At 53.4% G+C, this 27759-nt stretch overlaps 6 protein-coding genes across 6 annotated transcripts; 1 reads left to right on the forward strand and 5 right to left on the reverse strand.

The window, feature by feature from the left end:
* Window positions 1-4443: 4443 nt before the first annotated feature.
* Window positions 4444-7128, reverse strand: J4E79_003251 (uncharacterized protein; the record flags this gene model as incomplete). The annotated part of the gene is made up of 4 exons (XM_049352146.1): window positions 4444-6148; window positions 6197-6772; window positions 6889-7029; window positions 7115-7128. The coding sequence occupies 4 exons, from the start codon at window positions 7126-7128 to the stop codon at window positions 4444-4446; spliced, it is 2436 nt and encodes an 811-aa protein (XP_049213617.1).
* A 2272-nt stretch (window positions 7129-9400) lies between these two features.
* J4E79_003252 (uncharacterized protein) lies at window positions 9401-11647 on the reverse strand (the record flags this gene model as incomplete). The annotated part of the gene is made up of 3 exons (XM_049352147.1): window positions 9401-10506; window positions 10716-10807; window positions 10905-11647. 3 exons carry the CDS (start codon window positions 11645-11647, stop codon window positions 9401-9403), a joined length of 1941 nt encoding a protein of 646 aa, XP_049213618.1.
* Window positions 11648-14175: 2528 nt separating this feature from the next.
* On the reverse strand, window positions 14176-16359 carry J4E79_003253 (uncharacterized protein; the record flags this gene model as incomplete). The annotated part of the gene is made up of 3 exons (XM_049352148.1): window positions 14176-15068; window positions 15117-15988; window positions 16040-16359. 3 exons carry the CDS (start codon window positions 16357-16359, stop codon window positions 14176-14178), a joined length of 2085 nt encoding a protein of 694 aa, XP_049213619.1.
* A 1779-nt stretch (window positions 16360-18138) lies between these two features.
* Window positions 18139-19535, reverse strand: J4E79_003254 (uncharacterized protein; the record flags this gene model as incomplete). The annotated part of the gene is made up of 4 exons (XM_049352149.1): window positions 18139-18189; window positions 18253-18572; window positions 18625-18930; window positions 19361-19535. 4 exons carry the CDS (start codon window positions 19533-19535, stop codon window positions 18139-18141), a joined length of 852 nt encoding a protein of 283 aa, XP_049213620.1.
* Window positions 19536-21712: 2177 nt separating this feature from the next.
* On the forward strand, window positions 21713-23125 carry J4E79_003255 (uncharacterized protein; the record flags this gene model as incomplete). Its single annotated transcript, XM_049352150.1, has 1 exon — window positions 21713-23125. The coding sequence occupies one exon, from the start codon at window positions 21713-21715 to the stop codon at window positions 23123-23125; it is 1413 nt and encodes a 470-aa protein (XP_049213621.1).
* A 382-nt stretch (window positions 23126-23507) lies between these two features.
* Window positions 23508-27496, reverse strand: J4E79_003256 (uncharacterized protein; the record flags this gene model as incomplete). Its single annotated transcript, XM_049352151.1, has 6 exons — window positions 23508-25159; window positions 25206-25749; window positions 25816-26299; window positions 26354-26408; window positions 26465-27436; window positions 27487-27496. 6 exons carry the CDS (start codon window positions 27494-27496, stop codon window positions 23508-23510), a joined length of 3717 nt encoding a protein of 1238 aa, XP_049213622.1.
* Window positions 27497-27759: the final 263 nt, after the last annotated feature.

Raw genomic sequence — 27759 nt, forward strand, 5'->3', positions numbered from 1 at the left:
TGCAAACTGCTACCGCAGTCATCAACCTGATGTCCTGAGAGAGGTGCACATGCTGAGCATGAACCGGCCTCTACGCATACCGGTCAGGTGTTGCCTCGTTACGAGACGCATGCCCCCTTAGCCATACATTATCCAAAGCCTTGTCGGTCTCTCGTGTTTATTCAATCCTTCGGCCCATGTCTGCAAAGAGTCCCTCTCACCTGTGGCGGTGCACCTGTGTCCGGTATACAGGCCGACATCATACGTTACTTTTAGGATATGTCAATACCTTGGTTCCGCACAGCTCCGCTCCACACATGCACGCACGCCTCATGCGGCCCACACATGCATCCCGCGCAACACATCATCCACAAGCCAGGTTTTGGGTCAGGATAACCCGGCTATCGCAAGACGCGTCCGATCTCCTTTCGTCAGTGCAGCGTCCCAAATGGAATCTTGACCCGACTCTCGGAGACACTGTTCCGAAGGGAGTAAATGTGGGATATTGGACATCGGAAAAGTACAAAGAAGGTCTTATCGGAGCAGTGGTATTGAAAGGCTGGGGGTTCGTGCACGTGCGCTTGAACGAAGGATTCCAGGGCAACGTTACCATGTACAATAATATGGCTCAATATGACAATGGGGATCTTCCCGTCCTGGCGCTTCCGCCGAGAGAATCTGACAGCAAAGCGATCATAGCAGTATCAGCACATGGGTGAGCATGTCTGTACGAGATTCATGGCCGTGAGGCCGCATCAGCTGAAGGTCACCGAAAAAGCACAACACCCGTATTCAACAACTAGCCCCCCATGGTCCTCTTCGGAGATCAAAGATAGAACCTTGGAAGAAGCAAAAAGCAGGTGCATGGAAGAATCGCCGTATGTATGCCAAAGTTCCGAAAGGGACTGCCGGATGGAGCACGCGTCCTGGCGCTGTCAAAACCAAGTACCGTGCAGGTGACTACCTTGAGGATAACCTTGCAGCAACGCACACCGTGGGATCGAAACATGAACAGCTGCACACGGGGCTAATGCAGAGATGCATCAACGTGGCTCCTGTAGGAACAGTCTCACACCTTACATTGTCGCTTTTCTCCAATGCGCCCACTCGGCAGTCTTCCAGGCCTGCGTCAGTGGCTGATGCGCATGACAGCTTTGTCCAGGCCCTTGATTCGTTGCGAGTCGCAAACGAGATAACCACGATCCCAAACGCGTTGTTTTGATTCGAGGGATATTAGGTGCTTTGCTGCTACCATTTCAGCCGGAGGATGCGATCGCGATTGCGCGCGTAGCCTTGCCAATGCAGAGCGGCGGGTGGGAGATCTCGCGCTGGCTGACTGCTGCTTTACAGGTACCGGGCTGTGGGAAGCGAGCTGTGGAGACGGCGCCGAATTGTGCTGGCCAGATCTCCATCAAGTGCAAGCCTGGCCTGTCTATCCTGAAACACTTGTGGGTGATCAGGAGCTTTTTCTGACCGCATGTATGAAGTCATCGTGGAGCAAAGTGCAAACGTCTCTGTGACAGCGGGCATGAAGACGTTTTCTCGGCCTCTGTTTTCCGCGGTAATTTGGGTGACAGGTGGGCGCCATCCATGCTCGAGCCACTCGTGCGCACCCTCGTGAACGAGAAGCGAACAGGGGCTAGGGAAATTGCTGATCCCGCTTTTTTTTTCACCCACGCAGAATCTCATCCGAAATCCGGTGACTTCATTATGCATGATCGATTCACATATGATCGCAATACGGGGCTTCCCTTCAGATTTGCATTGTTGACGGTCCGATAGTAAAGCCGACTTTTGTGAAGACATGGTACCATCTTAGTAGTTCTTGTTGCGCGGGATTTGGATCTGGGATCGGTAGTCCTCCCGATGCTCTAGCGTGTGGATGCGTACCAAACATGCACCATCTCGTTTTTGGCGCTCACGAGACCCGATCCTACCTTCCAGGAATGCATAAGTGTACCCATGTTGTGAAGCTAGACTGCTTCGCACAACCCCTCGATCTAGCACAAATCGCAATACCTAACCTCCACGTAACAGCATTGACAATCTTCCTAGTCTACTTGATGCCCAGATGGGACTTACCGTAATGCGCAGAGTGCGAACTACTAGCGACTCTCATAGGCCCATCCAGAGCGGCATTTCATCGCTGTTTCAGCACAGTGGCTGTGCGAGCTCACCATTGCTTCTGTGTCATCGGAGGCGTTCCGTCTGGCAATTGGGCTGCAGAGTCAGATTAAGCAAAAGTACACAGTAGCCAGCATACGCTAGGATCTGCAAACTACGGCTGATATGCTTACCCTACGGCAGAAGCGGGGTACCAACAATCTAGATTGCAGAGAAGATTGATATGTCGCCGAGTCTCCTGGAATTGGAATTGCGCTTGCTGCAGATGAAGCATGTTGGCATGTGAATTGATCAACGTCGTTGCGAGGGGCACGTAACACCTGTCTGTGGCGGTGCAAACTCCTTCGGATTGCGTCTCGGTACACTTGCGTCAAGATGCACCACTGTGGCATTGACTAACCTTTTTGATGCCTCATAAGACGGGGAAAGAAAAATGCTCCATACATCTGTCGGCCGTGAGTCACAGTTCATCCATGTGCGCATGACACCTGCGTCAGCTGGTCGGACGTGTTCCACCATGTGGCACATACCAGCGTTCCCGAAGCTGTGGCGAAGAAGGGTCCAGCCACAAGCACTCGCCACTTCCCGTCTCGCTTGAGTAGACAATATGTCGATCTCCGTGCAGATCCAGCATGCTCATTGGCTGTCACATAACGGTTTTCTCAGATAGCTTACACAGCCGCTATGATTAGAACGCCTCATTCCAACGTAGTAAAGTGGTCGATCGCTCGGATGCTTATGTAGTCGGTTCCGGTTCATGTTGCACCTTCGCTCCGTGACGCGCTTGGAAGGGAGGGTCTTCGGGGTCCGCGATAGGCTCTGCAGCGTTGCGAACGGTGGCGAACTTGTTGGAGCACGTCGGCTAGCTTTCCGTTGTGCTAGCGAGTTGTTTCTCCCGTTTGAGTACAGCTACGGGAGAAGCAACGGCAGTACCGGAACACTCTCCTTTGCAATCGTCCGGACGGCAAGCCCAGTTGCTTCCGAAAATACGCAAATATGTATCTTTTCCTTGTATCATCACGCCACACCTGCATGGCGCTTGCTCCGATACTGCAAATGCCCTAGACTATTTGTTGGAGCTGCAATCGGTACGATGGATTGGCGTTTCATAATTGCGATTGAGTGAGGCAGCTACTCAGCAATAGACCTGCGAGTAGATCCGTTCGGTCCGTTCTCATTTGACGCGTCCTCTGTAAGTGCCAACGCATCTTTTGGACCCTGTTCATTCGGTCTGACTTATCGTTTTCTTTGGGTGTACCATGGTCGTGATTCGCGAGTCCTTTCCTGCAGTATGACATCAAGGCTCGGCCGCACAATCCTTTGGGTCGGGTCCCTGTGCTATCGGTATCGGCTACCATACCCACACTTCCCGCCAGCCCCCTCAATTACTCGCGTGGCAGGGGCCCCCGCCCAATCGCTGACAGGTGTACCAAACACTGTGTCACCTTTGTCGAACTCTATGTTTTGCAAAGCGAAACCGATGGCAATCATCGCAATAGCCCTTTCGTAAATGTGTCAGTTGTTACTCGCGCAAGCCACCCATTTTCCAGAGCCCCTGTGTGGATAGCAGCGTGCGTAATCTCCGGAGACAATAGCGTGTCGGATGCTTGTTATACGCCAAGAGACTGAAATATCACTCGATGGGTCTGACATGGAGAAATCTGCCGTGATGGTGACGGTCGGAACAAGGTTTCTAACTTGGGAGGCGGACGGGGGGAATGTAACGATCATCGCTATGTCACAACGTCAGTGGAGATGGGCCGCGGCGAGCGGCCCTGCTTCGGTCGGCCAGGGTGAGAGCGTGGACCTGACGAAAATTGTACAGGGAAGAGATGTCGAAAGATCGCGAGCGAAAACTTCAGAGCGAAAAGGTTTGATTAGGCTCGCAGAGGATATTGGGCATGCGCACTGTAGTGGACGAGTTGCCATCCTCGATGTATGTAGTAAAGAAATTACAGTCCGAACACTCCCTCGTGTCGCGCGTGTATCTCGCTATGTCTTCATGATAGATCGTTGCTTTGCAATCTTAGCCGCTTGAAAGGTGAAATGGTAGTAGTATAATGGGTATCGTCGTCGCACCGGAAAGAAGAAGAGTAGAAGGTATCAACAAAGGAAATGCAGCAAACGCTCCCAATGGACGCGTGGTATCGAAAGGCGTTGAACGCCAGGCGGTGAAATCGAATCAAGTGATGCCAGTTCAGAAGCATCGGCAGCCCATGGAGACCAATGCAAAGCTCCAGGGTACGAATAGTAAAGGGTCGTGACAATCGGTGAAGTACCGAAACAGGGTATCAATGTTGAAGGAACGGCGTCTCGCAGGCGAGCAATAGGCATAAAAGCCTAGAAGAGAAGGCGAAGTTCGTAACCGGTCGAATGAACATTTTCCGTGACGCTGATGTCGCCATCAACTTGAATGTCGGTAGGACCCGCGTCCCATTCGCGCTTCATGGCATGCACCGGCGGCGTACCAATCTCGTGGAACTCGGCAGTCATATCCTGTTGCTCGGGTATTCTGTTGACGGCATCGTCGTCCATCAAAATTTGCAGACCCTTCTGGTTAACGCGGATAGTCCGTGTAACCTTCGTTGGCTCGATCTTGATCTTCATTGCGATGCTTGCCACAAGCTCCTTTACAGTACGCTCCATCAGGTAGACTGCGCGGAAGTAGTTGTCGTCGGGTTGCCGACCAGCGAGCCGCGGTTGAACGAAGAAGCAGGCGACGGGCTTCAGCATCGGCTCTGGAGGCGGTTGGTAGGTTTGATCAACCCCAAGGGCTTCAATCCAACCAGACAGTGCGTGGTCATCAGAATATGGCCGTTGAACCTTGGTTGGAACGTCTGCGCCGCCTTGGACGCCATGCATCCCTTTGAGATCACCTGTGGCCGTCTGTGGCATGCTGCGCCATTCATTGGAGGACATACGCGATGGTGGCTGGTAGGGCGCCGGGCGCTGGAAGGAGGTAGTCCGGCGCTTCTCGGAATGGAGAGACTGAGAGCTGGGGGTTGGCGACACAACAGACGATGCTGCTGTCTGCGACTCGGGAGCCTCCCACATAGGCGCGTCTACATTGGTGTCGAGCTTGGAGAGTTCTTGAGGAGTAGCGCCGAGGATCACTGGGTGGAGATCTGGATCGTCCTGGTCCTCGCCCTTGAGGTACAAGACACTGACAGGCCTGGTAGAGCTGAACATGTCTTGGAGCGAGGCGAGCTTGATGTGAAGGTCTTCTTCGGCGGGTGCGCGGCCTCCTTGGTTGTCGCTCGTCGAAGACATGGACCAGGTCCTCTTGTGTTTCGGTACCTTCCCGGGCCGTTGGCTCATACTGCCCTTAGAGATTGATCCACTGCGTTTCCGCTTGCCAAAGTCCTTCATGCCAGACTCAACCTGTGCGATCTGCTGCTTGAGCTTGTCGATGGTCTTCTTGACGTGGGCAACATCGTTGGAGAGCTTCCTCTCGGCACCGTGGTCGCGGAAGAGCTTGACTTTGCAGTAGCAGAGCTCACCATCTGGCTTTTGGGGCGACGATCCAGTGGCTTCTGTGACCATTTCGGTCTTCGCGCATAGCCGGACGGGAATGCCTTTGACGCCCTTGGAATGGCTGAAATCGGTGGAGAGAAAGTTGAAACGCACGGCCAAGGAGCACTCGGGTGAGGAGTTGTGGGTTGGTGTCCAGGTGACCACGAAGCCATCGAACGAGGAAGACTCGAGTTCAACCCTGGGTCGTCCTTGAATCTCACCGCCGCTGACTTGGCTGGGGTCCACAAACTCAACTGCTTGAAGCCGCCCACCACGCTGGTGGGCCTCGTTGGTTCCGCGGCCCTCCTTCCACAGTTGCCAGCAGGATGCTGGTCGCTGGCGCTGCTGTTCGTCTTCGAACGAAATGCGGATGAAAGTCCTGTACTTGGTCGATGGAGACGGTGCTTGCGTAGGCGCCGTGTCTACCAGGGAGATGGAATAGGCCTGTCCCTTGTTCAGGTAGGTCACAGGGACTTCGTCTGATTGCTTGATCATGGCCGTTGGAGCATTCAGAGTAACATGGTAGCGGAAACTGGAAGAGTCAGTATGATGATGGCGTGATGCAGATGGGGTGACCGACTTTTGATTGGGTGGAGGGGGTGCTGGTGCGACTGCAGCCGCCATGCCGTCGTATGAATGGGGTGCGTAACCGATCAGAGGCGACTGCTCTTGCATCTCGACTTCGGGAACCATGTTGTCCATGGACGAGTCCTGGTGGGTTTGCGTCATGTTGCTCTGGTCGAATGCAGAAGGCTGGTGCGTGAACTGGTGCGGTGCAAATGATTGGGAATGCTGCGGCTGCATGCCAAAGGGATTGACATTCTGGAAGTGATGCGACCCCAGGGCGTGGGGATTGAAGCCATGGAGATGGTTGGCAGGCGCGACCTGGCCAGCGTGCAGCGCACCTTCCGAAGTGGGAAGCGAGAGGGGAGTTCCTAGGCCAAAACTGAAGCCGGGCGTGTGGAGGTCGCCGGCCTGGCTGTGATAGAGCGTGTTGGTGCCGCCGGGCGTCGGGGTGTAGTAGCCCGGCGGTTGGTTTGCGAAAGAGGTGAATGCGAAGCTGTTGGGGTCGAGCAGTGAAGGAGTGAACCTCCACGGCTCATTGTTCCCGCGCGGAGTCGGGTCCTGGTCCTTGATGTCCTCATGGTCGAGGTGGCTGGAAAACATGGAGTTAGCAAAATGTTGGGTGCAGGTGCAAATTGGGCGTCGGCGTTGTTGACGTTGGTGATGGTGCCGAGTGACATGGGATGGGGGGATCTCGGAAAGACGTACCGGGAGGGGTGCGCGACATCAAGCGCATCTGCGAGCGTGTGGCCGGGCGGCCCAGCAATCGAGTGCGAACGCTGCTGCAGATGGGGGAACGTGGCCTTGAAGTCCTCGAGGAGCTTTCCGTCGGGTTTTTGGCTGTTGAGTCTGCGCAAGTCAGTATGTACTTGATGACATGCAACGCGACGCGCGCAAATCACATGCGGGCTTGGGCGCGGGCGGGACGACGTACCTATTTCGAAACATGGCATCGGACGCACTCGCGGAGTTAGGTGTGCAGGACTTGCGATTGCATCTGGCGGGTCGGTGGGATAAGGTCGGAGACTGAGCAGCAAGGCGTGCGGCGGCCCTGGGTTATGAGATACGGAGAGCAGCTGCCACGAGAAAGACGAGCCTTTGGGGTCAAGCCACACATGTCCAGGGCCGGTGGTCAGACGTCTTTTAGCTAGCAGCTAGCTCTCAGAGCATCCACAGGGCCTGACGGAATTGCAAGAGGGCCGCGCGTGGGCATGGGTGGAGCGTCGAGTCTAGGCACACGGTCCCTGCTGCTCTAACGCTACGGTTTTGCATGGCCCTAGGCGGCTTTGGTCCGCCGCCCTACTCTGTGCGCGACGTGCTGCCAGACTGATCACCCACCGCCCGGCCTGCACAGCCACAACCCTACGGCAGACGCGAGCCGGCCAGAAGCCCTCACGGCCGCATGGGGAGCTGATAGTCGCTGCATCTGTCGCCATCCCGCACTCCAAGCGCACATCCGCCCATGGATGCTGGATCGCGCGGACCCAGCCCGATGTTTCTCGAATCCACTCCAGTTGCTACACCAGTGCGAGGCGCTCGTGCGCGGCTCCAGTGGCTTGATGAGTATTCCGTGCCCTGCCCGCAATTTGCTCGTCGCGACAGACGCTGCTCGCACACTATGCCCCCTTTGTCACCAGAGACTGTTGCGGCGCCTACGGTGTGCGTTGGCGCCTCAATGCGAAATGACATATGCCGGCCAGCTCCCGTTTCCACTTGTGTCCCGAGACTGCAGAGCCCTGGTCTCGCTCCTGTATTCCACGCGGCAGACGTCTCTGCCGCTGCTCGCCCTACCATTCCAGTCTACTGCCGGCCGCCTTCCCCTGCGTTCGAGCGCCGGATCAGAGACGAGGATGCCACCCCGCCAATTCGTCAAAGTCTATCGCCCAGGCCAATCCCACTGACGCCCGTTGGCCCTGTGTCGCTTGCGCTTACTCGGAAGACTTAATTCTTAACGTTATTTCACTACCTGACAGGCCGAGATTAAGGAGTGCTTAGCGGGCGTTATCCCGAACGCGTTTCTATCCACCGACTGAACCATCAACGGCTTTCGTCATCGCCAGGCGCTTGGGCTTTGCATCTGGAGCCGTAAACGCATTGCAGCCACAAGAGCGAACGTCACTGCCTTATGCAGTTACACCAACCGCACTGCTGGCTGTTGCATGGAATGCTAGTCCTCCACGGCCAATCGCACTGCTGGGGAAGCCTCGTCCGGTAGGTCCAACGGAGGATTCCACTGACGCAGCGATCCTTGTGTAAAAATAAGTGTGGCAACAGTTACAGACGGTGATCGACAACGGGAACTCTCGACGAATAACACGCCTCGCGCATTATCAGGTGGCAGAAACCTTTCAGTCAACTCGGCAATGATCGCCCGACTGTGGCACATCTTCGCACTCGCCACACTCAACGCCACACCTTGCTGATCACGCCTCAGAACAGAGTAGATAGCGAACGACGCGTAGGCTTGCAGAATGGAAGGAGCTGGAAAGGCCTTGTTCATGACTAGATGTTGCGATTAGATTCGAACATGTTCAGAGTCCAGCCGAGTAGCGCAGTGCTCTGGCGTGGTGTCAATAGCCGTACCTCCTGAGCGATGCATTGGCCATAAACATTCTAGAGTGAGGTCACCTCCGTACAACCGCGTCCGGATAGGTTCATCTCTCGACGCCGCCTTGTCATTGTGACAGCGCTTTGCGGGAAGAGCAGCAGTTGTATCGTCTGATGTGAGCTGCCAGTTTAGCCATAGGCTGTCATCTCGCTAATTGACGCGACTAATTTTGGTTATTACGTGAAAAGCACTGCAATCTTAGACTGACACAAACTCCATCATCACAAAGCTGTGACGGACGCACTTGACAATAACCGTCGAATTATTCTCTTTCAAGCATACGGGATTTAGCATAACCCCACCATCTGTTGTAACGGTGTGAACGCTCCGGTCGGGACATTTCATAGTGAATCAATTATCCTTTCTGACGTTGGCGATTAGAATGCGTGGTACCGCACCATGTCTGACAGTCGAATCAAACTCAAACCGACGCGCTGAGTAACCGGCATGAAACACCAATCGCTGCCCGATTTGCCCAACATAACTCTAAGATCTCGATCACGAGTATATCAGACCTCCATTCATCAAACCGATGACGTTTTCTTCGGAACATCATCGCCCGGCCTTACCGAACCTTGTGAATTGTTCACTCGCGGAAGCGAAAGCCTCGGACTACCTCGAGCTGACCAGTGACGATGATTTACTTGCATCACTTGCAGCCCTCGCTGCTGCAATAGCCGTGATCGTGTTACGCAGTCCTGTTCCACTATGTTGGTTCCTCAATGCCGACGGAGAGTCTGGCATACGCAGGCTGTTGATAGAACTGTTCCTGCTCTGAAGCTCCGGTCGCATGCTTCCGATCGAATTTTCGCGGAATGCCGTAATAACACTTGAGCTGGACCCACGGCGACTGTCCTGAGGCCTGGCATAGACCGACTGGATGCTCGAAGCGGAATCTGCTCGACGGCTACGACCCAAGGATTGGACAGGGCTGGGAATCTTTGACTGCTTGCCCAAGTCCGCACCCAGAGTTTGGGACGATGAAGTCGATCTGATTGATCGCGTATCAAGCGCCGGGCGTCCAGTACGCATGAGAAGGGGGGTGTCTGAATCATCAGAACCACTCTCATTGGCTTCTCCATCAAGCGCTTTCAATTCCTCCGTGAGTGCTTCAAGCTGGTCAGCCCCAGGCTCGAAAGAGAACTGTCGGCGATGCTTTTGGTTTGTGTTGAGTTGGGGCTGCGACTGGAATTTTCGGAGGGTGTTCCGCGGTGCAAGGCTTTGGTCGAAATACTCGTATGTTCCATTGTCAGAGCTGGTTTTTTGACGTGGGGTCTGCGTATCATTCTCTTCGACATGTGCCGTCAACTTCTCTGCCGATCTAGTCTGCGAGAACAGCATCATAAGACCATGGTTGAAACTATTCACCTCTAGACCTCGACGTCTTGCGACAAGTGTGCCGAGTGCCCGAAGAGCGACAAGAGCTTCGCATTCGGTGGCTGGCTCCATGCCGGTGTGCTCCAGAATCGTCATCTCGTCAGGCAAAGGGTCGCCAGATCCTCCTGAGAAGCCAGAAGCGACAGAACTAGTGAAAGATCGAGAGGGCCTCGTCTTCTGAATGGCAACGAGATTGAGCTCGCTCTGGACTTTACGCGACAATGTAAGATTCTTGCTAGTCTGCGGTGGATTGCCTACAGGCAACTCTTCCATGTCGTTGGTAAACTGTGTTGACAGGACGGCCATCTTTCCAGAAGGGGACGACGGCCGGTTCAGAAGCGCTGTACAAGGTCAGCTAACATACGCAGAACGTGTGAGTTGGTTTGGTTCAGAAGAGGACAGTAAGCAAGCCCTGCGTGCGGAGCAAACGTATTTCGCCGCCACCCCGATAGTATACCGAGAATGTCTTCGCGGTACTATCGGGGCGAGTGGCCAGACGCGAGAGTTATGTATGCGGCAACGAGAAGTAAACAGTACGCCTAAGACTCACCTCTCTGACTCATTAACTTGATCTCCTGGTCAAGTTGCGCGTGTGAGAAGAAGTCGTATTTCGGCGGGAAACTGTCGTGCGAAATGGTCTTCCTATGACGCCGCACAATACTGTCTTGACGAGCCTGTATGAGTCTTCTTTCTGTTAGTAAAGGAAGAGCAAAAGATTGGACACTACCTAGGTACTCACCCAGTCATTCCACTGGCCCCACGAGCTATGAGTAGCTCTAAGCGCCGTATCTCCGCACCGTAACGATCTCTTGAGCGTGTCCAGTGCTCCTCGGCCTTTCTCCAATCTTTGAGTGTCTCCTCCAGCATTGTACTGAGACACTCCTTCTGCTCTCGTACCTTGCGATAGTCCTCAAACACACGAAAGAGGCCGCTGTTATGCTCCATAGGTATCGGCCAGGAAGCTGTTATCATATGCGATCGGACAGATGTTACGACGTCGAGCGGATCTATGTAGGTCTGGAAGGGCGCTGGTGCATCTTCACCCCATGGCGCAGAAAACGCGAACTCGGGCTCCTTGGCTGTCTCTTTGAAGTTGGCGAAGAGCGACGTGTAGCGAGCGAGCTTGGGCTTCGAGTCTCGACGTAGGGCTGGGGTATCTGAACGTTCGCTTGGTGCGTCATCTGCGTCTTCGACGACAGGCGTGGTGTGCGCACCGCCTACAGGAGTCTGTGGTCTGCTGCTCTGCCGCGTCTTCCGCCAGGTAAGTTGAAGCCGACGATCGCTCGAATCATCGGTGCCTACAGGAGTGTCGACGTCAATCTTGAGCGGGGTAGATGTTCTCGGAGGCTTCTTTGGCTGTTTGCTGTGTCCTAGGCGCCAGCTTTTGTTGTCGGGCATATTCTCGTCGTCGTCCTTTGCTAGCTCTCTCGATAGATGCGTAGCGACAGAGAGCCCCGGGAGCTGAGATACGAAAATATCCATGGTTTCTGTGGGTCGTGACTGCCAGTTAGGTGAGATTGTGCGGGGCGACTGTCGAACTGAAGGGTAGGAGTTGTTGACTGGAAAGGCGCGGTCGTCTACAATCAGCTCTCACCTTCACCTCCGCTTCCGAATCTCAGCATGACGCGCTCTCACCACTTATGACGGCTATGGACGGCTTCTCGCTGAGCTCCAGTGCCGTCTTGACAGAAGGCAAGCGTGACCTCGCCCGCTTTCACTACCTCGAAGATGTGAGCTCTTCGCTCTTTCCTCACCCTCTTGTCACCTGCAGCGTCTGGACCTTTCCATTAGGACACCGAAACTTTGATCAGAGGCAGTTACGCATCGATGATGCTAGATACCTAGGTAGAATCGAATCACGATAGCGCTGGGAAGTCGCGTTTTCTGGGGACGGAAGGAGCATGTCTTGTACTTGACCAGCGAAAGCTTCCACTGTAGTTAAAAACTGTGTACAGCTATACAATATAGATATTGTCGCACTCGCAACTTGATAGAATCCAGATACGAGACGAGGAAACTGCGAAGAATACCAGGGATCAAATATGCCGTCCACGAAGCGCCGGTAGTCAAAAAGAGTGGTCTCACAGACCGGGAACAGAGCCTCATCTCTCGAACTACGTGAAGTTCATAGTCAAAAGTCGCAGAAACGTCATGTTATTGTCAGAGGGCAATCCTCAAGATATGTCTGAAGTCCGCGGCGAAGCGAAGTGTCCACAAACGGCTAGCGCCAGCTGACCCGCTCAACACTCGCGACCTCGGGACAGTCACGGGCGAACGACCATCATTGCACCAACGACGACAAGTTCTGCCCCAGGCTTACGCGTATCGACGTTTTGGAAAGAGCGCAGGTCAACAGATGGTACTGGGCGACTGCTCGCATCGCATTGTGATCTCTGAGATCGTTGCCAAGGGAAGTGCTCTTCCGAGTTTCGGCTGAGTTTGAGTACCGTTTCATCTCACTCCAACCGCTCTGCATCACGGTGCTTATACGGTACTATACTACCTTAACGAGCTTAATTATCAAGGTAGCAAGGTCGACGTTGTTGCAGGCTGAATGCCTTCTTGGACGATGCCGAAGTCTGCTTATGTTGACTAGCACGGAGGGCAATTCTACGTGATCGAAACCAAGCCGATACTACATATTCCATTGCATCATCGTCATACCCCATAAGGATATGGGTACAGAAGCCGCGCGTCTCCTGTTCTTTGGGAAAGCATCGACATCTCTCCGACGTTTTTGACACACTTCAACACACCTCATCCCCGGCCGTGCCCTTCCCGCAGAACCAGACCGCTCCACTCCCCGCCGTTGCTATGGAGCAGATCGTACTCCTTTCGCTAATACAGTACCAAGAAACAGGCAGGAAAGTCTAGACTCCGGTTTCAGCCTTCTCAGCGCGAGGCACAAAGTAAGGTACCAGGATGACTTTGTGATTGACAACGGCGCCTGATGACGACGACGGCGGTGTGCCTGTATGTCAGATGCGCCGTAGCTGGCAGGCTATAAGTTGGAAGTATCCTCAGGCTAGTAGACGCTTTCCTTACTTCAAGCTCACCATCAAGTCAACTTCTTCAAGTCAATCTTCTTGTTTTCCAACCTTTCTATACATTCACTCTTTGTCGCCGGGCGACTTTACCACGTTTACAACTACCTTCTACGCTTCTTCTACACCTACTCTCCGAGTTCAATAATCACCTAAACACTATTTCAAAATGAAGTTCTCCGCTGTCATCGCTACTATCGTCTCCATGGCCGCTTTCGCCATGGCTGCACCTGTCGCCAACGAGGGTATGTTTTCTTTCTAAAACGATGACCAGAAGCAACGACTGACAGGACGAATAGAAGTTGCCGCCCGTCAGAACCACGGCATGTGTGTTAAGGGCACCACCGCCGGTGTTGAGCAGATCGAGGGCTGCTAGAAAGTTTATACCCATGAGAGGATGTAGAAGACGGAGGAGCAAGATTACCACGAGTTGTGACTGGAGGAGAAGGAATCGGAGGATACAATGGTCATCGCAGAACGGCGGTGCCGACACGATATAGAAGCGTCCGTTCTGGTTGCGTTCAAGTAATACAAGACAATTGACAAAGCATCACGGTGTGATGGGCTTGAATCAGTCTCCATGCTCCATGTTTCCTTTCTCACTCGCGAGACGGAATGTCACTCGCATTTGTGGTGCTACGGATTTCCCATTCCATGTGGCAATGATACAAAACGAGTGGTCTAGAACCACTAGTTCATCGGTAGCCTCGCATGAGCTTTGCATACAACGTTTCTGCCTGAGCAGCGTTGCTAGTAAACGCCAAAACAGCAAAGGAACTCAAACATTACCCCTCACTCCAAAAGTACAGACTGTGAAGAAGAAGAAAGATGCATAATTAGGTAAGTCCAACATAACCACATCGCTACATAGGTATATAAACGCTTGAACGCTTCCAAGAAAAAATGCACAAGATAAATATGCCAGCAACATGTCGGTCAGGCACTATGCAACACCATTACTTCCTCCTAGGGGTATGCACTCTCGCTCTGCTGCTTCTTCTCCTTTTCCTTCTCCGCATTCTTCCCCGGTCTGAAAGCATCCAGACTGATCCTCCTTCTTTCCCTTTCCCTGCCTTCGTCTGCGCCGCTAGACTCGGCCTCGCTTTCCTTCTCCTTCTCCTTCTGCTTCTTCTTTTCCACTTCCTTGATGGCTTCTCCGGTCAATTCTTGCCTGTTCATGCGTTCTACTACGTCCTTCTTCCTCGTCCTCTTGTCACCCAACCAGATCAATAGACCGGCCGTTGCATTGCAGGCGATAGAGCAGCAGAGGATAACAGTGGTGATAGCAAAGGGACGAACCTTGTAGTAGATACCCCATGTGCACGCGCCGAGGGATATCTGGAGTAGAGAGTGGCAGTCTAGAAGTACGACGATGGCGACAAGGAAACGGAGAGGGAAGGCATAATGGGTCTCCGTCTCGTGGGGCTTGTAAAAGGAGTGCGATTTGCAGAATTTGGCTTGGTGGTGTTCGAGCTTCTCTTGCTGCTTTGGCGTCAACACGGTGAATTCCCACTGTTTCTCGGGGTCGGCTGGGTCTATAGCGCGTGGTCCAGATACGGGAGCGTGTTCGGCAGGGAGGTCATTATGATCGGTGAGGTCGGGAAGCATGTCCTTCTTACGACGAGACCATGTAAAATGGTGGTAGTGAGCAATGTAGATCATGTGGTATGTGTCGACACAGCGGAAGGGTGCTAGACCGTCTCCTACAACAGCGAAGAGAGCAACGAGAACACTGTCGATGACGTGGACGACGTAGATCTGCTGTCCACCGACATTAGCCCAGCCGATGAGGAAGAGCACCCAGGCCAAGCCGAATGCGGTGATGAGGAAGGCGTAGAGGGTGACTAGGAAGCCAAGTGCTGTGGATTGTCAGTAACAGTTGAGAATATAGTGGTACAGATACTTACGTCTCCTAACATACATGCCGAATCCCTTGAGCGAGCGCTTCATCTTGGAGCGTCTTGAGTGGAGCATGTGCCGTACGTGGTCGTTCACCTCCTTTTTGTCCTCGACGCTCCAACCAGACAAGTCAGTATCCTCAGGAAGAACAGCGAAGCGCGACTCAGTAAGCTGCGAATCTATCGTCATCATGGTGGCCGTCGTGGTCTCAGTCGCCGAGCGCTGGAATCTGGGAGCCGCCTGGGCCGCCTGAGCTTCTGCCTCCGCCTCCGCCTGAGCAGCGCGAGCGGGTTCCAGTATGCGGTTGATCTCTTCCAGACTGTCGGTCTCGCTCTTCCGTCGCTTTAGGTTGTAAGTGGGCCGGCGGTTCAGCCATGGTAGGTTCGGAATGAAGAGCGAGTTTTGCATATTCGTCAAGGAAGTAAGTGTCGCGACTTCGGGGTCGATGGTGTCGAGGACATCGACCATGCCTGAGGTGTAGTTGGACGACATGCCGTCTTCCGCTGCAGGAACAGGAGCATGAGCGCTTGTCGCCGGCGACTTCTCCTCTTCCTTCGTGCCCCAAAAGGGTATTCTAGTCTGTATCGCGCTCTTGACCTTCCGTAGTCGGCTTCTGTCCGGCTCTGGATTGTTGAGGGTACTCTGGCTCCCGTTGGCGGAGGAAAATTGTCCCAGCTCTGCCTCCTCGTCCAGCGCAGGCAAGGGCGTGCTCGCCCTTATTATAGAACCCTGTGGTTGCTGTGCGGATTGTCTTAGGGCGTTGGATGAGGGCATGCGCCGTATGCCGATACTGGCTTGACGGCCGACTTGCGGTCGTCGTGGGTATTGCTGGGGTTTGGTCGGCGCGGAGCTGCTTCTTGCTCGTTGCGCGGCAAGAGTACTTGACAAAGGTCAGCATCGCACTCTCCTCTTTCTCGTGCCTAGAGCATACCTGTACGTGACATGCGACGAGGGATCGGTTGCCCTGGTGGGCTTGGGGACATGTTGGCCAGCATCGATGGATGACTCTAACGAGGTAGGCGGCTCGATGACAGGTTGTTGTGTTGGCTGATCCGCGGCTGCTCCAAAGTCCTGCGCATTCGTCCCAGGCTCGGCGCTCTGAATTCCTTCGTTGACGGCATGCGTGCTGGAGTTATCGTGGGGTGCCTGAGACTGCTGTGGAGCATGCAGCTCGCCCGTGTCGGAGCCCGAAGAAGTCGCGCTGGCGCCTCTGGCGCGCGCGATACGCGTCTTCAACCTCTGTAAATCCATAGCGACCACGGAATTGAGGATGGGGAACGCAAACCCCAGGGCAATTCCCGATAAACATGTCTTTATGACTTGGAAACGGCCGTGGCCCAATGCAGTCTGGCGGCTGAGGATTGGCTTTTACAAGCCTGGAATTTTGTCTTGGGGGACGTCATATTGCGCCGCAACCACTACCACCCCCTTTCCCCCAAGACGACTCACTCGCATCGCACGCGCGACTAACGTTCGCGGGGACGGTCCACTAACGCCAGTCAGTGTTTGGACTACAGAGGTTAACGAGCGATCGTAAGGATCTCACGAAACGTACAGCATGTAGGGCGAGGCCGTTAGGGAGACATGCTCCAGGGAGCGACCTCGACTCCCCAGATCTGAAACTCCGGTTGGCACCCTTGCAATGATCGTTTTCGCTTACGGAAAACCGGATCCTGGGTGTCAGATGCACACTGACGCTATGTCTCGCGAGTCGTGTATGTGTTCTGGCCGTAGCAACTACGAAAAATATATTATTTTCGAGCATTGATATCGTTCTCATACTCAACTGTATTGATCTAAGAGGTTGCGGGATGATGCAGGGTCCCTTTAGTCGCACTGGTAGCTAGCGGCGGCGGGTACCTGACTTAGCGTCTCTTCACGTTCCGCCCAGTACCGCTGGTTTGACGCTTATCGTCTCATCTCAAGTCGATATGGTTGGTATACCGACATTCTGCTCGGGGCCTTGAACACGCCTGCAGCATGATTGTGAAGATCATACACTGTCTGCCAGTCGAGAACTTTGGTTGAGGTGTTGCTTTTTCACATTCCTTCTAACATCTATGACGACATCCGTCCCTCCATGGCCCTCAAAGACCGAGAGGGGTCGATCACCACCCTAAGCGCTTATGAATTATCTTCGAGGTATGTGTCCAAATGATACAACAACGGTCCGTGTTCCTCCTTCAACGCAGCCGTCGCTAGCTCACTCAAGAACCGTTTGGGCAAATCATCGCACTGAAGTAAACCATGGCGTCCGAGACCGCACCAACTATGAACAAGTAGCTCCCTCATTAGATCCCCAGCTACTGTACCTTCGTAGATAATCTTTATACACTCTGGGCCAGGGTTTGTGTGAACAACGTACCCATAAGATTCACGGAAGGAGATCTGCTCATACAGTGCCTGAGTTGCCAGATTACGAGTGTGTAGATCGAGCAGCAATTCAGCTATCACGTATACGTGACATATACGTTCAAGAACGCTCGAGTCATCCTTGAGCGTGATGCGATTCGTATAGACGGCTTCCAAATAGTGCTCAACATCTTCTGATCTCAGCTCAGGGTTTAGATCGTAAAGATTGATAGTCTTCGCGTCAGAGTTGTTCCATCTGCCACTAAGCGCGTTGGCGAAGAACTTGGATCGCGACGTTATGATGGACTGGTGAACAAACAGTTCTGAACGCTGAGACTCAGGCCCAACGAGAACTTTGATGAGAGGCGAGGAAATGAATCTGGGATGCTGTCAGTAGTGGTATAAATCGAATGGCTGTTAGGACTTAGACCCGTCGACACCTAGTCTTAGTACTTTGACGGGTGTGTCTGAAGTTATGGGTGAAGATGTGTCTGAAGATGTGTCTGAAGCTCTCTGTGATTCCGTTGACATGGTGTTCGTAGAAAGGCAGCAAGGTCGTTAAGCTAAGTAGAGAGCTATTTCGTGAGAGAAAGAGGAAGACGAGAACAGTTATCAAAGTTGGAGTTGGATAGCGTTTTCTTTGCGAGATCTAGCTTGACAAACTTTTGGATCCTCTCACTAACCACTCAGTGGTTTGACTACCTGAGGTACGATCTCAACCCAGTAACCCTAATAGCTGTTAGCATACCATTTCTCTCATACATTTCTTTACACTGGTTGGCGTCCACTTACATCCGGATCCTTCACGAAAATGAGCTGTTTGAAAACGTGCTTGTAGCCGTCTGGTACTGTCCCGTGTTTCCCTTCTACAGCCTCCGCAGGCAAACCCATCTGCTCTTCTTTCGCCTCATCCAGCGGCTTGATGACCTCGTAGCCAAAGCTTTTGATCCTTTCCAGTGCTTCAGGGACATCTGGTACTGTGAATCCAATGTGACCGAAGCCGATTCCCGCCGGATTAGAGTAGTCATTGCCAGAAGTATACGACGTAGACGCGTCTGCGGGGATGTGGTACAGCTCTAGTAACCCCTTTGAGGTACCGAGGGTGGACATACCTGTAAACATTTTAGTATTCTGTCGGAGTTATGGGTAAATGTGTGTACCTACCACTATCTCGTGGTCCTAGGTAGTAAATGGTAAATGGACCAGCATTGAAGATGAAGACAACGTGCATGCCCAGGCAGTCACAGTAGAACTTCAAACTCTTCTCCGGGTCTTTGATACGGGTCATGAGATGATTAAGGCGGTACTCGGCAGTTGATGGTGAGCTCGGCCGTGGAGGAGGAACGATGTGCTTGCCGACCTCGTATGGTCCCTGTGGATAGTTTTCGTTAGAAGACGCCATGACTGTGCTGTCACAGATACCCTCGTCCAGAGCTTGCGTTTCTTGTGCAACCTCTCCGGCATTCACAACTACTTATATGTCATTATAGCTTACTAGTCTTAGTAGCCACATGTGGGGCATGTGGGGTAAGTTTGCGGCCTTGAAACCCTAAGAACATATGTTGGTTGGGTAGTGTGCTTCGTCTTTGAATGTTGCATACTCGGCATGCAGCGCGCCTAAAGAATATGTAGATCTTCTTCTTGGGAGAAGGGTGGCGCTTTCAGCTACACCCAAAGTATGCGTCACACTAGATAGTGGCGTTGATGAAAAGGAAGAACACACATATGTGATTGGGAATCTTTTCAGCTGAGCATTCTTCTCGATAAGCTCATCATCCCAGAATGATATCTCGGCGACTACCGGGAAAGCACAGGCGAGGATGTAGCTCAGTTCTTTCGCCGGAATCTACGCTGCGGACAGACATGACCCCTATGCGCTCTTTCATCCCATCTCTAGTACGCGTAACCAGGACGTAGTCTTTGCATATGACTACACCCTCGAATAGGTGGTTGCAGAGCGAGTAATGCAATTCCTCGTCGACATCACTCGTGACATCCAATAGCCATTCATGATCCTCGAAACTGCGCTCGCCAGAGCCGGAGATCATCTCGATAGTACCGCGTGCTGCGTACATTGCGTCTTTGTATGTGCTGGTTGGACGATCAAAAATGTGTGAATGCCGACGCCGTTTCGTTGGGATGTATGCGAACCGAAGGTAGAGAACATCAGCAACTATGCGCAACTGATAAGTGTAATCGAGCGCCAGATTACCGTCATTCTCGAAAGCCGTCTTCACCAATTCTTCCGTCAGAGGTTCATCTGTCCCATCGAACTTGATGACATGGAGTTCCACTGGCAGAATATTGTCCCAGGTCAACGGAGATGTGCATGGCCACAGAACAGGAGCAATCCAGCCCGCCCAGGACCAGCTAGGAAAGCCTTCTCGCCGGATAATCTTCGTGGATGTTTCCGGATTGACGACCCAGCATAGTTCCCGGCAAAACGCAGCATTGAGCTGATGTTTCACATCATCCAACTGAACACCATAAGCCCAAAGATGGGACCACATCCTAGATCTGGATTGGATCTCGGTACAGGCAGTCATGGTGTATGGTATGCCCCAATACTGATAACACGGGTTGTCTTGCGTGGAGAACGACCGGAAGAGACCACGCATTGCGTTTAGAACATCCGATTGATAGCTCAATGCTCGTTTCGTATAGCGCACGATATGCTCGCGGAAAGGATCGTCCCAAGTGCTTCGTATATAGGCACTGCTCCGCCCGATGAAAAACCCTGTTGAGCCAGATGACTTCTCCGTGGTGACTGATTCGAAACAGCTCATTGTGTTGCACTCAAAGATAACCTGCTCCTCAGTGAAGATGAGCTGCAGGCGTGAGTAAAACTCCTCTTGATACGTCCTGCACGGTACGAGTTCATGGTCAGTACTGATGAACACGTATAGATAAGGTAACTCACCAAGCTCTTTGGGACCAAGGTGATTCGCGAATGGGTGTTTTGAAGTCGTCTAACCCTGCTACCCATGTCGCGCCATTCAATTGAATGGAAGGAGGCGTAGTTCGACTTCGACCACCAACACCGGGTAGTCCATGATCAGAGTGATCACCAGCTGCAGCAACAATAGTCACTGCTGCCGCAGAATAGATCATAGCCATCATAGACAGCTGGGTTTGTAGTTGATGCGGATCAGATTGTTGGTCGAAACAATATCTTGGCGATCATAGTCAGCATATGTCCAACATGTTTTTCTGACGTGAATCCTACGCACTTATCGCACCACAGATATCGGTAGCCAAGCTTAAGGGTGACCTTCATTGCATCCTTGATCGTTTCTGGCAGGTTCAACAGGCTCTCCGTAGCACTGCCACAGCTAAGGACACTGTCGTGTTTGTTGGAAGCTGAAGGTTTACCCCAAACGTAGCTAAGTGCAACATACTCCGCACCTGGAGATGCCACGGTTATCTTGGATGACCTGCAGTCGATGACTTTGAGTGCAGTTCTTCCGGAAGCCCACAGCTGAGAAGTCTTGCCTTGATGCGAACATGCATCTCCATGGTAGGTCTTGCAGTGCGTAATCCACTTTCTTAGCAAAGGATAGTCAATGAGGTTCTTCGGTAGTGTACGGAATCGCAGGTTCTCATGTCCGGACTCTGGGAGAATGAAGCGGGAGACAGTGGAATCCTCTGATTGGACGTAGTAGTTCCGGAACGAGAAATCGCGAGGTCCTCCAACTGTTGAAGGTCCTTGATAGTCCAAGAGCCGAAAACGGGCTGATGTCCTAACGGTAGATGACGAACACTTTCCGTGTATTATAGCAGCAAAGAATAGACACAGCGGGCACTTGGAACCGTTCCTGACCACTAGCCTCTCGTTGCAGACACCAACTGGAACAGTAAGACGAGGTGCCAAGTTTTTGCATTGCATACAGAGAGTCGGAACTCTCGATTCCCTTGGAAGATCGGTATTTCGTGCAGAGGCAATGGCGTTCATGATGTTAGCGTTTCGGCAGAGGCGGCGCAATATCTATGACGTCTAGAATAGGGAGACGTGCCCTTCTTATGTCAAAAGCCCATAGCTATTCTCATGCTATCTGCTGCATGTATGCGTGGCATTGCTGCTTGAAGTGTGGCGGGGTAGGAGGCTCAGTCCCGCGCGTGAACATCGAAGAAGCCCCGAGGCAAGGCCATCAGAACGCGCTAGCAGCCGCCCCGCGAACAAGGGTCCAGCGGCAGTCCAAAGTTTCGAGAAGGAACATTTGCGCCGCCTCAACACCACCACAATACCGCCGACATGGAGTTCCAAAGAGGAGAGCGCGTAAACTTGAACTTCGATACCGGCGCAGTCGAGAAGCTGGATCAGGAAGAACAGCATGAGCTCCCCATGCCATCATTCCCCACGTTCGTGGGCGACATCCAAGAGCGCGAATCATCACCAGCTAATCCTCCAGTCGCGCCCTCGTTCAAACCAAATGTGAATGGTTTCCCGGCGCACAAGAAACGCGTACCGAGAGTATCGGCCTTTAAACAGCAACGCGCCGCAAAGGAACAACAAGCTGCCGCGCCACCGAAAGCGCCGGCAACGACGCAGGATGCGCCTAAGCCGCGGAGCGCATTCGGTGTGGACAGGGACGAGGAGAGAAGGACAATAGATGAGGAGAACAGGCAGACGTTGGCAGCCATGTCAGATGCGGAGATTGAGCAAGAGCGACAAGAGCTCATGTCAAGTCTCAACCCAGCATTGCTGCAGAAGCTGCTTATGCGGTCCAATATTGACCAAGGGAGCAATGAGCAAGACTTTGATACAGAGCCGCCAGCACCAGCAGCCACTGCTACCCCGGCGACTGACGAAGCCAAGCCAGAACCTCAGCCAAAGACACCCAGCACGAAGAAAGTCTCCTTCGCGGCACCAGAACCAGAAAACGAAGCGCCGTCACAGCCAGCCTCGACCTCAATACCCACCGCGCAACCTTCGTTAGACGAAAACATCACATCGACAGCCATGCCCGATACGAACGACTCAATACATTTCCCACAACCCCCACAACCACCCGATCTCGACCCAAACGACCCCTCATTCCTGAAGAATCTACACGAGAAATACTTTCCTACGCTACCCTACGACCCCTCCTCCCTATCATGGATGTCGCCCATCGACCCATCAGACACAAAGTCGCCCTACCACCCCTCGCAAACCGCTCTCAACCCCGCCGAACTCCGCTTCGACTTCTCGGGCAACTTGCTAGCACCCAGCGTCGCACGATCGATGCCGACCGACCGGGGTCTCCACCACCATGCCGAAGCCCCTGAGGCAGCAGGCTACACAATTCCCGAACTTGCAGTTACGGCGCGGAGTAAAGTCGCGAGTCAACGGTGCATCGCATACCAAACCCTGGGTCGTATCCTATACAGATTAGGGAGAGGAGAATTCGGGGTTGAGAGCACGGGGCAAACGACTGATGGGCCGGCTAAGGTAGCCAAGAACCCAGAGGTGGAGGAAGACGAGGATGGAGAGGAGTGGGTGGAAGAGGATGTTGGCAGTGCCATTGCAGGCGGACTGTGGCAGTGCGTTGAAGAAGGGCGGGTGATTGAGACGTTGACGGAAGAGGCGAATAAGGAGAGGGGTCATCTGACTGCACGCACGTTTGCTCAGGAGGCGCTGTGGAATTGGCGTAGGGGCGGTGGGAGGAAGAGACAGGCTGTGTGAGCTTCACAATTCAAGTAAGACGACGGATGTATCACATAGATGTATGATATCACGAGAATTCCCCATATGAGTTCGAACTCATCGTTATGCATTACCCGTATTCTATTCATGCCCCATTACCGATACCAAGATGCTTGTCAGCACGACTCATCGGTATCACAGCATACGCTCAACGTAGCTCAAGTCGGCTCGCACATCGCGGGCCCACATCCGGTTGATCGGTCTGTCCAAAGCCGTCATAGTTTTTGCCCCTCTTGGGCGGAGACTCCAATCGAACCCCCTTTCTCTTTGCCGGAGGAGTAATGCTAATAGAAGAGTCTAATCAGCAACCGGTAACTTGGAAAGAGGAAGATAGGAGCAGGGGCTCAGAATAGAAGAGAGCTTACTCCTTCTCCACTCCGTCGATGACCGGCACATCCTTCAAGTCTACCGGCTCCAACGCGGGCATCTCATCGTTAGAATCGTCGTCGAAAGTAACATCCTTCATCTCAATATCCTTCTGGGTATCCTCCTCGGTCTTCTCAGGCTGGCGGCACACGGCCTCGGTATAGTCGTCCACAAGATCGGCTCTTATGTACACGACACCTGTGCTGACCTTCGGGCGGTGTACCTCCTCCTTGTCGAGCACTACGCTCTCCTGCTCAACTTGATCTACATTCTCGTCGTTGTAGACTCTCCACTCATCCTTGTGGAAGTCGTAGATGTAAATCCAGTAATGACCACTTCTGACGTCACCGCGGTGGGTAAAGACAGCATGGAGACGGTAGGGCACGGAGTGGCAGTCCTCGAAGACTGTGTCGATTTTGGATTCCAGCAATGTTATCTGGTCGTCGATGCCTGAAAGATCGGCAGCGAGATCGGCGGCACGGGTGTGGAGCGTATCAGAGAGTTCAGGAGGCGGAGTCGGGAGGAAGTCCTGGGACGAACTCGGTTGTTCATGCTCTGACTTCTCCGTGGCCAGACTGTTGACAAAGTCGCTCGTTGCCTCTAGACATTCAGGGAGGTTCAAGCCCTCAATACCTGTTGTCTGTAGCTTTGTCCTCTTAGCATCTAGCTCTCGCAACTCTTTCTGTTTTGCCCATTGCGCTTTGCGAAGATCTAGCAGCTGCGCTTCGCTTAGTGTCGGTGTTCTCGCCAAGTAACGATCCATATACATCGTTTTCTCCAGGCCAATGTGCGAGTGGTCGTACACAGGCTTGCCCTCCTTGAACTGTAGCCGCTTCACGTTTATGATCTGGATGGGCGCAGCCTTTTCAACGTAATCGTATCGCATACCGCCACCATCCGCTATCTCACCCAAACCGAAGTCTTCGTCCAGGGTGGCATAGAGTGAGCGGTCTCGTTGTCCAGTGGCGACAAGAAAATGGTCTCGAAGCTCTTGAACCTTCTGCACGCCGTCTGACTTTTCCATTACTGTGGTGACGTCGCCGAAGAACAGGTTCTTGATGGCGTCTCCTTGCTCACCTTCGCGCAGAATGCTGTCACCTGTTATGGCACAGGAAATGAGATCAAATATGTTCGACATGACTTCGGCTGCATCCTGTTGTCGAGCGCTCTCCTCAATCCTACCAATTCTCGAAATCGATTGGACAGCAGGCTTGATGGCCGGTTTAGGGTCTGCCCGTGGTGGGATTGGCGGAGGCCGTGTTGGTGGGGCAGGCACATCGCCCTCGCTCTTGCCTGCTGCAACGTCGTCGTTCATGACAGAATCAGCAGGTGTAATCGGCGCCGCATCAGCATTCTCCATGACCGAGTCTGTAGGATTTGTGTTGTCGCCAGTCACGGCTGAGCCGGCTAGAGCTTCTGCAGGAGCGGACTGCATCACAGCAGGTGGAAGCATCGGTCCACTAACTGCAGCTCCATCAATCGTGCCCAAGCCTGCGCCGTCGGTAGTGTTTACTGGTGGTGACTCCACTGGATCCGCGGGATTGTCTGATTTGCATAGTGCGAGTGAAGCGAGGTCTATGGCAGGCTGTACCGTGTCTGTGGATGCGGTGATCATGCGCTCAAACAAAGTCCGCAACTCCCGGACGACTACGCGAGGTTAGCATCGATCTGAAGTAACGAAAGACATACTGACACTTCTGTGCCGTCAAAACCCTTTCGGCTGTGACCCACATGCGCCCAACTTTCTTGTTTTTCAAGCTTTCTGGAGAGAGATCTTGTAGGTATTTCTCGCAATTAAGAATGAGATCTCTCAAGGGCTTGATGGTGAACAGGAATTGGAGAACGCTGTTGAGATAGCAGGTATTACCGATATTGCGGAGCCCAACCGGCCATGAATCGAGGGGGTATTTGTTCCTTCTGGCTGGGGAGGGGTTGACGTGGTTGTCGCCAAACCTCTGTGACTGGTCGTTCTCGATAAGTTTATACGCTGTCTCCATGCGCGCTCGTTCGCTGGAGCCAACATCGTAGGTGCTGACTAGAGAGCCCAAAACTGCAAGTTCGAGCTTGACGGTCCTGTCTGGTTGCTGGAAAAGGGCGTAGGCTTCACCGAGGTCCATTTCAGGCTCGCTCATTGCCCCGAACTTGGCGAACTGTCGCAGTCGTTCGCTGTTGCGCGCATCTGCTATGATATCCAGGGCTTTCCTTGCGGTTTCTATGCTTGCGGGGCTGTCCTGAGTCTATTTGAGTGTTAGCAATCGTCAGAACAACAAACAAGTCATGTCGGGACCCGACGTGCACGGTACCTTTAGCGAATACATGGTCGGGATGAAATCGTCGGCTACACCAAGCTCAAGATCGAAGAACGCCATTGCCTGCTCGTACGTCTCGATAGAACCAGAAGCCTCTGACCGTATTCTGTCGCTGTCACGCACGTCTCCGAGAACTCGCAGCTGCTTTCGTGCCTCCTCAGCCTGTATAACGCTGACATCGGCTAGCCGCGACCGGAAGCATCCTATGATATGATCGTCGCCTATCACGTTTGCGTGGGTTGGATCAATCCCAAAGTACTGGTAGGCTCGCTCGGTATCGCGTTTGCTAGTGAGACCCTGTGAGGCCAACAAAGCAACCTGCATCTGAAGCATCTCACTTTGGCGACCGGCAGCGAGATCCTGCAAGCATTCGAAGTAGTAGGCCTTGTTCTCGATATCGACAGCGCCTTGTCGAGAGAAGGCGAACAGGATTAAAGCGTCGTCGAAGTCACCAACGGCGCCCAGACTAGCGTAGTAACTACATGTCGTCAGTAAGCAGGAACGTCGGTGAAGGTGAAAGCGGGGCACATACGGGTGATCTTCTTCGTGGTTTGTACTGCGTGTCTCCCGTCCCTTCGCCTTAGCGTCTGTGCAGCTTGTCAGTGGCCACATTGTGTAACAAGCGGGGCGTATATGGACATACAATCCGCGCATGCTAACGCTCTCTCCATATCGACTCGGGACGGTGTGGGATACATGGGCTGGTGTCTGCAGCCCACTCGTTCATTCTCCGGCATGCTAAGTATTAATGTATTCAGCTCGTACCGAGCGTCCTCGATCTTGTTGCGCAGCGTCGATTCGAGAGGAGATGCCGCTTCGTCGGGCCTAGGGAGATACCAGACTTCTACGATGGCATCCTCTTCCTCTTCCTGGCGGTTCTCGAAGCCCAGGCGCCGTAATATCGAGTCGCAGTCCCTACCGAAGGTCTTGAGAAACTTCTTGTTCAACAATGGGATGCGCGCCTTGCCCTTCGCGGGCTTCAACGAATCTTGTAGGTATGTGTTCAGGTAATCGGGAGCATCGACCTTCCGCGCCATGTTTGCGTCTGCCCGGTCGCCGGCGATCTGTTTCGCTGCTTCCCATCGTCTCCTGAGCTGGGCCTGGTCGGTCAAAGTGACAATGTCCTGCTCCGAGAAGCATGGCGGCTTCATGCTAATGCGTACCCTGACTGAGCACTCGGGCGCAGTGCAGCGGAAAGTGTAGGTGCGCGGGCGCAGCTGAGCCTCGATTCCACCGGTGCCACTCGAGTTGTCTTCTCCTTCGTAGAGGAAGTGGTGCAAGGCATAGTCCTCGTTGCCCTTCCCACACGACTTGATCTTGGTGGCATCGGTGCGGTGGTCGACACGCACATCGACATGCCAGCGACACTTGTTGCAGTATGAGGCGACCTTGTATGTGGTATTCGGGGTTGCGTCTTCGCCTGCAACCGGCAACAGCGACTGCTCAGGCTTGGTGAAGAAAATGTGGCGGCAGTTCCTGAAGGGTACGGCGGCGACTGCTGGGGCTTTGCTGTCGTGTTGCGGCGGGGCACTCGTCAACAAGTTCCGACCGGCCCGTTCTTCGTGTCGCGGATCGTATGTGAAGAGGTCCTGGAGTAGCCGCGGCGCCGTCTTGCCTGTGAGTCGTGGTTAGCACACGCTGGTGGGACGAGGGTGGACAAAGTACCAGGCGCCATAGCTGTTGTGTTCGGTGGGGAGCAATAGTGTGGCGTATACTATGGATGACAGAATGGTGGGTTTACTGGCAGCACAACATGCACGGCGAGATGGGTGGAGAAGGGCGAAGACGGGAGAAGTTGCTACTGTGTGATTGAAGCGTTTACAGACAGAGCATCGTGGGCGGCGACCGCCTAGTAGAAGCACTACAGTGCTAGATTCAGGAAGAACAAGACTGCTAGCCCACGTGAAGAGCCCTGACGCATGCAGCTACGCACAAGAA

Source organism: Alternaria viburni, assembly GCF_023758015.1.
Source record: "Alternaria viburni strain BMP 2772 chromosome Unknown scaffold_5, whole genome shotgun sequence".
NCBI classification, from domain to species: domain Eukaryota; kingdom Fungi; phylum Ascomycota; class Dothideomycetes; order Pleosporales; family Pleosporaceae; genus Alternaria; species Alternaria viburni.